We start from the raw sequence: 13,250 nt of genomic DNA, 5'->3' as shown, positions 1-13,250 counted from the left end.
CCTCCACCATGTCATTAGCTTCATCGCAACTCAGCTTTCTCTCCACCGCCTTCTCCTTCTCCTTCTCCGTTCGCACCCCTCGACGGACCAATAACCTTCTCCATTCTTCCAATGCCGGCGTCTCTTGTAAACTCCCCCCCGCCGCCGACGATCCAAAGTAAGTTCGATTGGATGATTTGTTTCAGTTTTCAGTCGGTTTAGGTTTCTGATTGATTGATTGATTGAATGAATCGATTGCTGGTTTGTGATGTGTATTAGTGGATTATTAAACAGGGGAAGTGAGAATCGCCTGGCGAAGCTTGCGATTGTTACTCTGGCGGCTGGAGTTTTGACATTGGGATCAGTTCATGATGCTTCCGCCGCCAAGACGGGCGGCCGAGTCGGCGGTCAGGCCTTCCGATCAGCGGCTCCTCGGTCATCGTCGCCGAGAATCAACAATAATTCCAGGTAATATTTGGCTTTGAATTTTCTTATAGTTGGCTTGAGGATTGGCTTTCAACTTGGTTTGATTTACTTAATGAGTGGATACCTACTTGAGTAATTATTAAATTTAGGTCAATTTTCTATTTTGGTCGAAAATGTTGTATTTTAGTCCATCTCTTTAATTCAATTTTAAATTTAGTTTTTCGAAGTTAATTATTATGGAAATGAATTAAATAATTAAGAAGATATTATATGAATATTTTTGTATTTATGACAAAAATGCTAATAAATGTTTATAAAAAACAATAATAAACTAATAATATGAACTTAATTTAAGATTTATTGGTTTGGAAGAAATTCAAGAATTTTCTTTGGTCAAGATTCTACATATGGATAATTTTTGGGTTGTAATCATACTTTTTTATTTTACCTAGTTATTTCTTCTTTTTTTCTTTTTTTTTTTCTGTTGTAATTATAGCATAGCTCATATGTACATCGGTTATGTCTTCTTCTTCTTCTTATTTTTTTTTTTTTAACCCATTGGTTTATGGGATATCTTATTTCCTCTCTTTCGGTAACGAAATAAAAGGTTGTTTTTTACCAAAATAATAATAATAATAATAAATTATAAGAAAATTGAACAAATCTCATAGTATAGAAACCAATTAAATATATCAAAAAGACGTACGGACATTATTTTTCCTTATTGGGTTAGGGTGGGGGAAACTAATATGTTAGACTTTGGTGTTTGTTAATTAAACTTAGTTTCAAATTGTTCTTTTATGATAATTTTAAAATATAGGGATTTGAACTACAATCAATAATTACTGTTGAACTAAGTTCATGAAGGTAACTTAATTCCAATTTTAGATTTTATATATTTTAAGTTTTAATTTGATACCTATAATTTGAACTTAGGTTTTTCTTTTAATCTCTATAGTTAGGTTGAACATTACAATTTTGCCTGTTATTATCCTATTAAATAATTAACTTCTTTTTGTTTTTTATTTTTTGGTTTATGCAATCATGAGTTGGTATTTTATATTTAAATTGTTTTATTAGGTCATAAAGCTAAGTGAAAAATAAGAGAAACGAGGTCAATTGAAAATAATTTAAGAATGATGAATAACCATACCAAAATATAGAAAACAAACTTAACCTAGTAAATTATACAAACTTGAAGGATTAACAAAAAAAAATAATGATTTTGTGAAAGTTGAGGGGCCAAAATAAAATATATGAAAGATCTAGGGATCAAAATAGGATTTAAATGTTTCTCTCTCAATTGAGATATTTTAGGAACTCACTTCTTGTATCTTGTACATAGCTCATCCCAGTTAAATTTTGGAGAGACTTCCACTAAAGGCCAACGTCGTGAGACAACAATGATTTCAAATTATTGTCTTGTTTGATAACAATTTTTTGTTTCGTTTTTTCTTCCCAATTTCTTTAATGTGATTTTCATCTTTCTTTGAGAATAATTTGAATTCTTGGTCAAATTTCGAAAACGAACAAGTTCTTAAAAACTACCACCCCATTTGATAACCATTTGGATTTTTGTTCTTGGTATTTGAAAATTGTTATTTTTTCTTACAATTTCTTAACAATGGTTTCATTTCTCCTTTGTAAATATTTGAAATCTTAGCCAACTTCTAAAAACAAAAGCTAAGTTTTGAAAAGCTATCTTTTCAATCTTCTAAACTTAGCTTCAATTTTGAAAACAATAACAAAACAGGGAAACCAGTAGGTAGGTAGACATAGGTCTATTTTATTTTGTTTTAAAAAACTAGACTTGAATTTTGAAAACATATTTAGGAACTAGATAACAAAACAAAGGAATTCTTAAATAGAAGTAGGGTTTATAAGCTTAATTTTCAAAAATCAAAAGTCAAATTGTTAGGAAACGGACGTAAGTTCTCTACTAAATACTTGAACTCATATTAGAGAATATCTACAAACATTTCAAACCCTTATGACCAAGAGGCACCTTTCACTATTTTCAAATTCAAAGGACTGAATTCTCATCTAACTAGATTGATTGATGTGTCTGATTTTGCAGAACAAATATATACATAAATCCAAGAGTAGCACCTCCTTTAGTAGGTGGCTATGGGTTTGGTTATGGTGTACCATACTATGGTGGATGGGGATGGTCTCCATTTTCATTCTTTGCACCTTCCCCAGCTGTTGCTGTTGGCATTGGAGGAGGTTTTGATCTTCTTTTTCTCTTCATTTTGCTTGGTACTGTTGCAGCTTTTGTGAGGAGATTCTTTGGAAGAAGAGAAGATGATGATGATTATTAATAACAACCTAAGTCCTGGATGGGATATTGGATTCATACTTTATATTGACACTTTTGAGCTTACTTTTTTGTGGGAGAGGTTTTCTTGGTCATATTTTACAGGGTCAGACTTGTCACGTATAATGTATTTGTATAAGGGGAGATGAGATGCTATGTAATTACAAAGCTTAGTGTATAAAATGTATAGTCATTTATGTAATTTCCTTTAGAGTACGATGAATATGATCTTAGCTCAACTCATGTAACTCACGTAAGGTATGCACTCTCATCCAAAAAAATTAGAGGTTCAAATATTCCATCTTGAATTGTTGAACAAAAAAAAAAGGTAATTACAATGGATAGTACTTCTAGGACTAATAATCGAGTGTATAGCAACATTTTTAAAGACTTGCAAATTTAGCAAAATCTATCATTGATAGACTTTATCATTGATATACTCCTGTTAGTAGTATAGTCTATCACTGATAGATTTTAAAGGGGTGTTTTGGGCAATGAGTTAGATATTATAGTCTTAGGTTATTATAGTTGGGTTATGATAGTTTGTGTTTGAGGTGTAGGTTATTTTATTTTGGGTTATAATAGTATATGTTTGAGGTGTAAACTATTTTAGTTTGAGAAGGAAATAGTAAATATTGTAACAAATAATAAAAAAATGATGAATGTAAAATAGTAAAAACTGCAGTAAATAGTAAATACTATAGCAAATTGAGGTTTTGAAATAGTGTTGACGGTAGCTAATTTGGAGGTTTTGAAATAGTTTTTACGGTAGCAAGAGGTAGTTATTATATTTTGATAACCCTTACCCCAAACGCCCCCTAAGAGTTAGATCTAAATGTTTTTGTATTTACAAATTCTTTTACATTTGTGTTATATCTATTAATATTTTAAGGTTGTTTGCTATATTTGCAACTACTAAAAAAAATCGTTAGAATACGAAAATTATAACTATGGGTAAATGTTGGATCCTTCAATCTTGGAGGGATTACTTCTCATTGGTTATGCTATACTCAGTGTTGTTGTAAATTATGCTATACTCATTATCCACAAGAGCCTAATTAATTTTAAGATTCATTAAAAGTATTGAAACTAAATTTAAATATGGGAAGATATAGTAATTAAAATAGAACAATTAAGATTCATTAAAATTACCGAAACTAAATTTAAACATTGGAAAGTATAGTAACTAAAATGGAACAAATTCAAAAAGTATAGCGATAAAAAAGACATTATAACCATTCACCTAAATTTTTAGTTCATATACCATAACTATTATGCTCTTACGTGAGTCTTTGTTATTATTAAATAATTACTTTAAAAAATATTTGAAAATGAAATAAGTTTTTCTTCAATTATCAATCATGAAATATATATATACATATGGTGTTCTATTTTTCATTTGGTTCATAAGTTTCAAAATATTACATTTTTACTCTTGAGTTTTGAGTTTAATTTCTATTTAGATCCTATCTTTCAAAATATTACACTTTTATTCTTAAGTTTTGAGTTGTACTTCAATTGGTCCGAAACTCCAATATTTATACTTTTAACCTAAGCTCTTTACTAAATACTCACTTTCACGCATTAGTGTGAAAATGTTTATTCATTAATTTTGATTCATTAATTATTCATCGCTATCAAATTTAATTAAAAAATTTCACACCATAATTATTTTTAAATAATTAACTAAAAGTTAACGTCAAATACTAAAGTAAGCCTTAGTAAAATCTCGATGGTAAAAATGTAAAATGTTGAAACTTGAATAGAAACTAAACTCCAAAGGGTATAAATGTAACATTCAAGAACCTAGATTTCAAATGAAAGTTAAACTCAAAATTTAGGGGTAAAAATATAACATTTTAAAATTTAAAGTCAAATGAAAAATTACTCAAAATATTTTTTTCCTTAAAAAATCTGTAATAGTTTCAACCAAGAGATGCTCTTGCACAAATTCAACATGTGAGAAAGAAAGTTAAATTTATAGTTTCTTCAATTTGAATTAATTGTATTTGATTTTTGTCGAGTAACAACTCAATTGAGTTAAATTTAATAAATGTTTCAATTTTTATATGTATTTGATTTTATTTTGTATTTTGCTAAGTTATTAAGGCCCCATTTGGTAACTATTTTGTTTGGTTTTGTTTTCGAAAATTAAGCCTATATTATCTACATTTTTTACCATGATTTACATCAAGTACATTGGTTGAATTCTTAGCCAAATTCTAAAAACAAAAACAACTTTTTGAAGGTTACTTTTTTTAGTTCTCAAAATTTGGCTTAGTTTTTTAAACCATTAGTGAAAAATAGATAAGTAAAGAATAAATTTGGAAGTAGAAGTAGTGTTCATAGGCTTAAATTTTAAAGAAGAAAACAAAAAACAAAATGATTACCAAACGGAATCTAAGTTGCTAGCCTATAAATAACAACTCGATTCTTCATTTGTTGCATTCCACTTCAAATTGAAGAGTTTTCTCTTTTCTTTTTTTTTTCCCCATCTTAAGCTGAATTAAGAGCAAGTATACAAGAGTTCCGCCAGATCTTTGCAATTCTACTGGATTTAGCCGTTGTATCCTGTTGAAACAATCGTTATAGTATACTTACAACTCGTGCAGAGCAAATAATTGTCTTCAATATAGCACTTATCAAAAGCACGTCTCAATTGCATTTTGAATCTCCAAAAATTTTAAGGTTCTTTCAAATCCTTGATTATTTCTATATCTAAGCTTTGTTATATCATCCGACTTATGTTTGAGTTTGTATATTATACATTGAGTATACTGTTTCTAGTTGATGTATAACCAATTTGCTAGTGAATTAAGTTCTTATATACCATTTCCTCCGACCTTTCTTTTTCTCTGAATATGATTGAGAAACTAATGATAGAGAAATTCCAACATCCAACAATGGCTGCAACAGAGAATTCCAATCAACCAGAACCCTTAATACATTATTCTCTATTCTCAACATTTACCACAACAGCAACCTGATTACAATTGTAAGAATAAAAAAGAATTAAGTAAAAGAAGAAAAAGAAGTTACAAGTTTTAACTCAAGCATCTATGAATTAAAGCTGATTCTACTCTATAAGCTGCACAGCTGCAATGGCTGGTATTTTCTCCCTCAATTTCTGTGTGAGAGCAACTCGAACTGTCATAACCCCAGCAGCAGGTCCACTCAGCCGCACCTTAACAACATAATCTTTTATTTCAATTACTTCCAAAATTCCACCTCCTGTGCCTGCCAAGTATGGCCTAATCTCTGCAAGTACCTGAAAAACATATCGATTTGATCATTTCCAAGTTCAACAATATGTGAGATATTTCGAACCTTTGACCTTTTGATTGCGGACATATGTCTATATCGGTTGAGTTATACTTAGTTAACAACATAAATGTTCAACCTTCATCTTTTGGTTTTCAAAACTTTTGTTCAATTATACAAAATAACCTTGAACTTTAGGGTATGTATACCTCTAGACTTTGAAAAGTTTCATTTTCAACTTTGAACTTTGAAATTGTTTGCAAAAATATCCTTTGAGATTTTTCCATTACATGATGATGAAAACGCATGCATGGCAACTAATGTGTACAAACTTAATTTGTTTATGATGTTGTAAATGATGTTAATGATAAATTTTAAGTTGAAATGAATGGTAACAATGAACTTAATTTTTTATACACTTGAAATTGAGTGGTAAATGATGTTATGTGCACTTTTCAATTTTTACAATCAATCACCTTTTAAAAATAATTTCAGAGTTCAAGCGGAAAAAAAGTGAAACTTTTCAAAGTTCAATAACATAACTAAAAGAAACCTAACCCAAAAGTTTAGGATTAAAAAAACAAAACAACGAAAACAAACCTTTCAAAGCCTTATCTATTTTCCTTTTAAAAATACGAGTACGTGCTCAATTACATACACCTTGACAAAATTTTATGGATACCCATTTAGCTCTAAAACATTTGGCATCGAGTATCTCGTGGGTATTCATTGCGGTTTGAAGTACCCCAGTTAGATTGTGTTATATGAATTAGGTTTATTTCATATTTGCTTAATGTTTATCTCTAATGAAGGTAGGTCAGTCTTTTATTTATATTTTATAAATAAGTTGTCTCCTAGAATATAGTTTTAGAATGAACTGTCTTTGTTCCTAGAATATAGTTTCCATTTGCACACTTACCACTAACCTAAGATTCTATAAGGATAAGCTGCAGTGTAGAATTTAGAAATATATCAGAACATTTATATCTACAACTTAGGGACTAAAATTTCTGCCCCTGTAAAATAAATTTTCATAGTGTTATTTTACCACATGATGTTCTACAATATAAGATACTGTATATTTTCATATAATAACAAATCCAGTTAGCATGCTTCTTCTATCCAGTTAAGTTCTCGCAAAGCAATTCTATGATTATTCAATGCAAGCGTTTTAAAATTCCTTTCTACATAGCAGAAAATTGAATTGAGAAACTCACCTTTTCAACATTTTCCTCATTGAGTTCAAGTCCTGTTTCAGTGTCCATGATCTGCTCAACTTCCAAAATTTCAGGAATTTTGTCTCTGAGTCTGGTCTCAATTCCCATTTTGAGTGTCATTGTTGAGCTTGGACAAGAACCACAAGCTCCTTGAAGCTTCAATATCACAACAAGCCCATCTATCTCATGCAAAGCAACATTCCCTCCATCAGCCATCAAGCTTGGCCTTACTTCATCCAACACTTTCTCCACATTTTCCTCAGTCAATGGAAGAACACAACTGGGTGATACCACATTCCCTTAGCAACAGGAAAACCCATCAAATCCAATCAAATTGAAGTAAAAGGTAAAAACTAATCTTATTACAGACATTGTGATGTAGTGAGTTAGAGAATTTGTTAACTAGTTTTAGTAACAACTAGTTATGTTTGTTAATAGTTTCATACGTTATACACAATTTTGATAGGAAAATTGTCAAAGTAACTTCAAAAGGTTTTCATCCTTCACTATTAGCACCCTCTTTGACAATGCGTTATAATAGTTTTTCTCGATCCTTCCTAGCCTAGATCGATCGACCCCAAGATTTTGTTTGAGTTTCTCGATGAAATCTCAACCAAGAAGAAGACTGGGAATATATGCAATCTTTTTCAAATCTTACGTAATCTCGGCCAAGATGAGTTTTGACGGGCAAGAGGTTTCACTTTCCACAAGAAAAGATTACGTAAGATTTGGGAAAGATTACATACAATCTCAATCTCCAACTTGGTCGAGATTCCACAGGAAAGCTCTTGATGGTTTGGATGTGCAGTGAAAAGAAGTTATATTTTTATTTTAATTTCAGCCTAGACAGATGAAAACACTTTAGGGATATTTCCGAGAATTTCCCATAAATAAGCTCAATTAGAATGGTACAAACCCAATGGCTTGAGATATAACAAGCATTTATAAGAGAACATAATTTGCTTCTAACATTGCTACATGATCTTTTAACTCAACTTTTGCATTAGTATCTATCATCTTATAACTCCAAGAATAACCCAAATGTCATAATAGCAAAATCCAGAAATGATACCTAAATGACGTCTCTGAGTACAACTTGAATTGAATCGAAGAAAGCGCCGGCTACAAAACTGACCTCTAAAGAACGAAGTCTGATTCAAAAAATACCAGCCCATCAGTTGCATAATAAAAAACTGATGAAAATTACAAACAGAATCGAGAAACCAACCTTGAAGAGCGACAAATGGGAAGGTGAAGTTGGTTCAGACGGTGAACAATACAGAGTTGCAGCGATTGGAGTTGATTTGAGAGGGTGAGCTCGAGTTGAGAAAGCGGCCACCATTGAAATGCAAGCGATTAAGTATCCTAAAGAGATAAAGGAAGTGATGAGTTAGGTCATTTCGTTGTGGTGTGTGCTGCAAATGGGGATTTAGATTGTGGGTTTAGCTGAAGGGAAACACAGTGAATGGGTGATGAAGATGAAGATCAAGATCTTCAATAGTGTGGGAAATTTTTTTGTGGATGGAAATTGGGAAGGAGAAATGGAAGAATGTGGATAAATTCAACCATCTCCATGTTTTTTTGAGTTGGGTTAATATAAAAGTTTTGAATATGAACTTCCTAAAGTTAGACACACGTTGAATAGTTTTTTGTTTCTTCATATAATCATAGTATCTAATTTTTATTGACATATCCAAATTTCTTTCGGTATTTTTATATTTTTATAATTTTAGTATCGACACGAGAAATAAATCAATATTTTTCATTATTTGTAAAAATATGTTTGAAACAAAAATGTAAGTACTAAATTGTAGTAAAAAATAAGTATTTTATTTATTTAAGAAAATGTAGAATATTTATTAATGCATTTGATTTAATATTTTCTATTCTTTATTTTTACTATTTTTTTAATAAATATTCATTCACAACAAATCTTTACCTTGACATATTTGCCGACGTCGACATTTTAGACATTACATATAATAGAATTTTCTAAAATCGGTTTGCATATGTCAATTCTCGATTAATCCAAAGTAGGTGTCCACCACAATTTGAACTAATTCCACACGTCCTTTTATTTTATGGAAAAATAGTGCATAGAATGGTTATATGCATTTTCAACCGCTTGAAAATAGACAAATGTGATAGAAATATAGCATACAAATTAAAATAAGTTGAGTTTTTTCTTTTAACATTAAAGTGAGTAGGAGATTCAAATATTTGATTTCCTAATTGAGAATGTATGTCTTAACCAATTGAATTATTTTTTTATTAGAAAACAAGTCGAGTCATACTAAAATTAGACAAGATCTATAAAAGAAGTTACTACAAAACTATTCTTTGCAATTACAACCAACAAATATGTCAAAAAAAAATTAATTATATCATTGTTAAAACAACAAACTTCATATTCATATTTTGATATAACCAAATAAAGATGGAAAAAACATTATTCCAACAAAGATATTATGTTCTAATTATATATCATAAATATTTCACTCTAGCAATACTAATGTGGAACATTATTCACATCTAAATATAGGAACTTTCATGGCTTGATTTTGGGCATTGTGATTTAAGTCTAGGTTTTTAATCCTGAATTTTATGAGATTTATCTATTAGTTAGTGGGGTTTTTTTTTTTTTTTTTTTGATTTTGAAAAGTATTCATTTCATTAAATTCCAAATTAATAATGTTACACTTAAAAATAAAAATAAAAATAATAAAAGTTTAAGATTAAAATTAATCCATTAACTCTTCTTTTAGTAAACACGTGGATATGAAAATTCGAACCCCCTAACTTTAAGAGGAATACATATCAATTACCACTAAGTTATCTTCACTTTGGCAAATCAACAAATTAGCTCTTGAAATTATAATGGAATAAATTAAAATCTCACCTAGTTAAATTTAATTTAATCATTCCATTTCATCAAATTAGCTTTTAGTATTAAGAGGCAATTGCAAATATAATCAAACACAAATTATTAACAGATATAGCAAAATTTAGATCTGGCTCTCACTATCTATTAGTGATAGGATATATCTCTGGTAGAGGCCTATTGGTGATAGAGTCTACCGCTTATAGAAGTCTATGAGTTTATTACTTATAGATTTTGCTATATTCACAATTCTTTAAATACATTGTCATACACTTAATTATTAACCCTAAATATATTATCATTTGCAATTACCCTAGTATTAAATGAGCAAATCAAATTAATATTTCTTCAAAGTTAATTAGATAATTTTTTTGCTTCTAAAAAATATTTTTAAAAAAAATTCTATACCAATCAATAAAATATATGTCAAAATGAATTAGATGAGTGATAATTGGCACACACTCATACCCTTGAGGTTGGAAGGTTGATCTCTTATCTCTACCGTTGTTGTACTAAGAAACAATGTAAAATCAAATTAGCTTAGATTAAACCGTTAAAAGTCACAAAAATGTCCAAATCCAATTCTTCCTTTTATTGCTTATTTAGTTTATATACATCAAATAAAACTGTTCCTAAAAAGTTTGAAAAAAACTCTTTATTCTATCAAATTTTGTTGTTGAAGATTCTTTTTAGTTAGAATCACATTATTGGAAAAATTAAAAGGATATTGTACTTTTAGAAACTATTTAGGAAAATATTGTTGTTTTCAAACTATTTGTAAAAATATTGTTGTTTTAAATAAGTCGAGGGTTGAAAATTCAACCTAGATAGGTTAAATTTTGAACCCTCAACCTTCCTTTTTTTTTTTAGGAAAATATTGTTGTTTTCAAATGATTCTGTCATCTCAGCAAATCTGACTTAAATAACGAGCTAATGAATCTCCTTCTTTTTTGCCGCTAACGAGCTAATCAAATTCGAGAGCGAGATTATGAGAGACAGCGAGAGTTTGAGAGAGCGAGATTTTGATCGAGAGCGAGAATACCGTACAAATTTCCCCTTTTTTCCTTTTTAATTATTACACATTCCACCTTCTTCTTTCTAATCCTTTCTTCTTCTTTTTTTAATTTTCTATTTTATAAAAAAAAAATCTAAAAATATTTATTATTTTATTTAAACTCTAAAAAGAATAAATTAAAAATAATAATAACTCATAAAAATAAAAATGTAAATTAAATATCTTATTTATATAAAAATAATTACAAAAATCAATGTGTCCCACAAGGCAGATGTCGTCGATTTCGAGCTGGTTGTCGTCGTCGACTTCGAACTTGAGGTTGCTCGGGTTCTTCTTGATGTTGCCCTGGTACCTCTGCAGGCGCTTCATAATATAAATATTCATATATGCTCTCCACGACCCCGACCAATGTGCATGCACGTATTGAAGACGAAGGACCAGCCTCTGAGTCATAATGTCTTGAACCAAATGTTGGCATCATCATCATCGGACTAACATAATCAATTTGACTCTGCGTCTGCGTCATAGGGGGCACTCTTCCACATTATGTGCAACCTCATCAAACTCATCCTCTTCCCGAACAGGTCCTCTACGTCTAGGAGTTGGTGGAGGAACAATAGGTATATTGTACATATAATGAATTTCCTCCATATAGCTTTGGTTGTCACTACATATAGCAAGAACCTGGTTCGGATCATTCGCAACCTTCACGGAGTCTACTGTTGTTCAAATCTCTGTGAATTATAAAACAATTAGATAATATTTAAAATAAATTTAAATTAAAAAAAATTAGATAATATTCATTCATTTACCAGATGACCCACAGCTGCTCCCGGACAAGTGACGTAGCGCCTTGTGATATTATTATACCAATGAATATATTCTGGAGTGACATCTGTGTCAAACTGTTCAAGAGAAACCCCCACTGCAATAAATTTTGCATGATAGTGCTATCGCACTACCAAATGTACAACTTTTTCAGACCAATCTCCAGTCCTTAGGTCAATAACATGCAGTACGGATTCAGTATTACAAGTAATGGGATATTCTGCTAAAAACCAAATTGTTCTCATCACCCTGTCAGGAAGATGCTACTCACCAATGTGAAAACATATGAGACTCATCGTCCGCCATATGTTTTGACCATTCGTACAAAAATTAGGCAAAGTATGCACAAATAATTTTGTACAGCTCCCAAATAACCTGAAACACAAAATATTATATTAGAGAATATTAAGGACCAAATACAATAAAAATGTGAATAAAATAATCAATTAGGTTTAGTGTAATGTACCTGTTTAGGTTGAAGCAGATCAAAACAAATATATGTATCTATACTAGTTGACTACATGTGTGGTTGTCCTAGTCACACAAAATTTGTCTCTCCACCTAAATTTTTAAATTGATAATTTAGAAGTTAAATTAACTAGATCAGTGATATAAAAATTAAATTGAAATAAAACAACATACCGAGAACCGTAGGCTCGTCCAACTAACTGAGCGTCATTAACATGATGTAGTTGTGGAGCCATTGTTAGAAATCGCTCCCAAGACCCATAGTTGCAAAAGTATGGGAGGCTCAGCTATCTCTCGAACCTTAGGTCTTGTTGCTTTGCATAGTTGTCTATACAACCATGCCAAGCATGCTCCACCCCACGAATACCGCCCCGCATCATGAAGGTTAGCTAACAGTGGTAGGAACATCAAGTGAACAAAATGACTTGATTTATCTGAAAACAGACTTCCACCCATCATTTGTAGTATATATGCTCGCGCATATCTTATGACGGTTTCCTTGTCTGTATCATCTGTGAGCTCACGAAATTGTGTTCCTAACCATATTAAACTTAACCTCGATCCTTAATCTTGTCGGCAGTGTGCGCCGTCGACACGAGCTACAGTTGACAAACTTCTAACTAGTCATCGTACATCACTCTGGTGATCGGTCACCGTCAACAGGTAACCCCAACAAACATTCTATGTCTTGTAGAGTGATAGTGCACTCTCTAACAGACATATGGAATGTATGCGTCTCGGGCCTCCATCTCTCAACCAAGGCTATGATCAGGATGCCAGTCCAACTGAATAAATCCTGCCTTCCCGACGTCTGCAAGATATTTCTCCCAGTAGTACGATCTCGCCATACAACATGAT

General features: G+C 30.9%; 2 protein-coding genes across 3 annotated transcripts; one reads left to right on the top strand and one right to left on the bottom strand.

The window, feature by feature from the left end:
- Positions 1-6: 6 nt before the first annotated feature.
- On the top strand, positions 7-2,996 carry LOC120079434. Of its 2 annotated transcripts, none has more exons than XM_039033610.1 (3): positions 7-157; positions 274-447; positions 2,483-2,996. In XM_039033610.1, the coding sequence occupies exons 1-3, from the start codon at positions 9-11 to the stop codon at positions 2,724-2,726; spliced, it is 567 nt and encodes a 188-aa protein (XP_038889538.1). In that variant the 5' UTR covers positions 7-8; the 3' UTR covers positions 2,727-2,996. The 2 variants fall into 2 exon arrangements, with proteins under 2 accessions (XP_038889538.1, XP_038889537.1); XM_039033609.1 differs by having other exon boundaries at positions 259-447.
- A 2,630-nt stretch (positions 2,997-5,626) lies between these two features.
- On the bottom strand, positions 5,627-8,806 carry LOC120079391 (nifU-like protein 3, chloroplastic). Its single transcript, XM_039033553.1, has 4 exons — positions 8,429-8,806; positions 8,273-8,351; positions 7,201-7,499; positions 5,627-5,990 (listed from the first exon to the last, which is right to left on the bottom strand). Exons 1-4 carry the CDS (start codon positions 8,540-8,542, stop codon positions 5,799-5,801), a joined length of 684 nt encoding a protein of 227 aa, XP_038889481.1. The 5' UTR covers positions 8,543-8,806; the 3' UTR covers positions 5,627-5,798.
- Between the last annotated feature and the right edge of the window lie 4,444 nt (positions 8,807-13,250).

This window comes from Benincasa hispida, chromosome 6 (genome assembly GCF_009727055.1).
Source record: "Benincasa hispida cultivar B227 chromosome 6, ASM972705v1, whole genome shotgun sequence".
NCBI lineage: Eukaryota > Viridiplantae > Streptophyta > Magnoliopsida > Cucurbitales > Cucurbitaceae > Benincasa > Benincasa hispida.
The sequence above is the reverse complement of the archived record's forward strand: the minus strand, read 5'-3'. Positions and strand labels throughout refer to the sequence as shown.

Coding starts and splice junctions, on each gene's coding strand:
- LOC120079391 (XM_039033553.1), bottom strand. CDS start 8,542: ATGGTGGCCGCTTTCTCAACTCGAGCTCACCCTCTCAAATCAACTCCA. Junction 8,352..8,428: donor CCCATTTGTCGCTCTTCAAG/GTTGGTTTCTCG, acceptor TTTTTGAATCAG/ACTTCGTTCTTTAGAGGTCA. Junction 5,991..7,200: donor ATGAGGAAAATGTTGAAAAG/GTGAGTTTCTCA, acceptor TATGTTTTTCAG/GTACTTGCAGAGATTAGGCC.
- LOC120079434 (XM_039033609.1), top strand. CDS start 9: ATGTCATTAGCTTCATCGCAACTCAGCTTTCTCTCCACCGCCTTCTCC. Junction 158..258: donor CCCGCCGCCGACGATCCAAA/GTAAGTTCGATT, acceptor GATGTGTATTAG/TGGATTATTAAACAGGGGAA. Junction 448..2,482: donor AGAATCAACAATAATTCCAG/GTAATATTTGGC, acceptor CTGATTTTGCAG/AACAAATATATACATAAATC.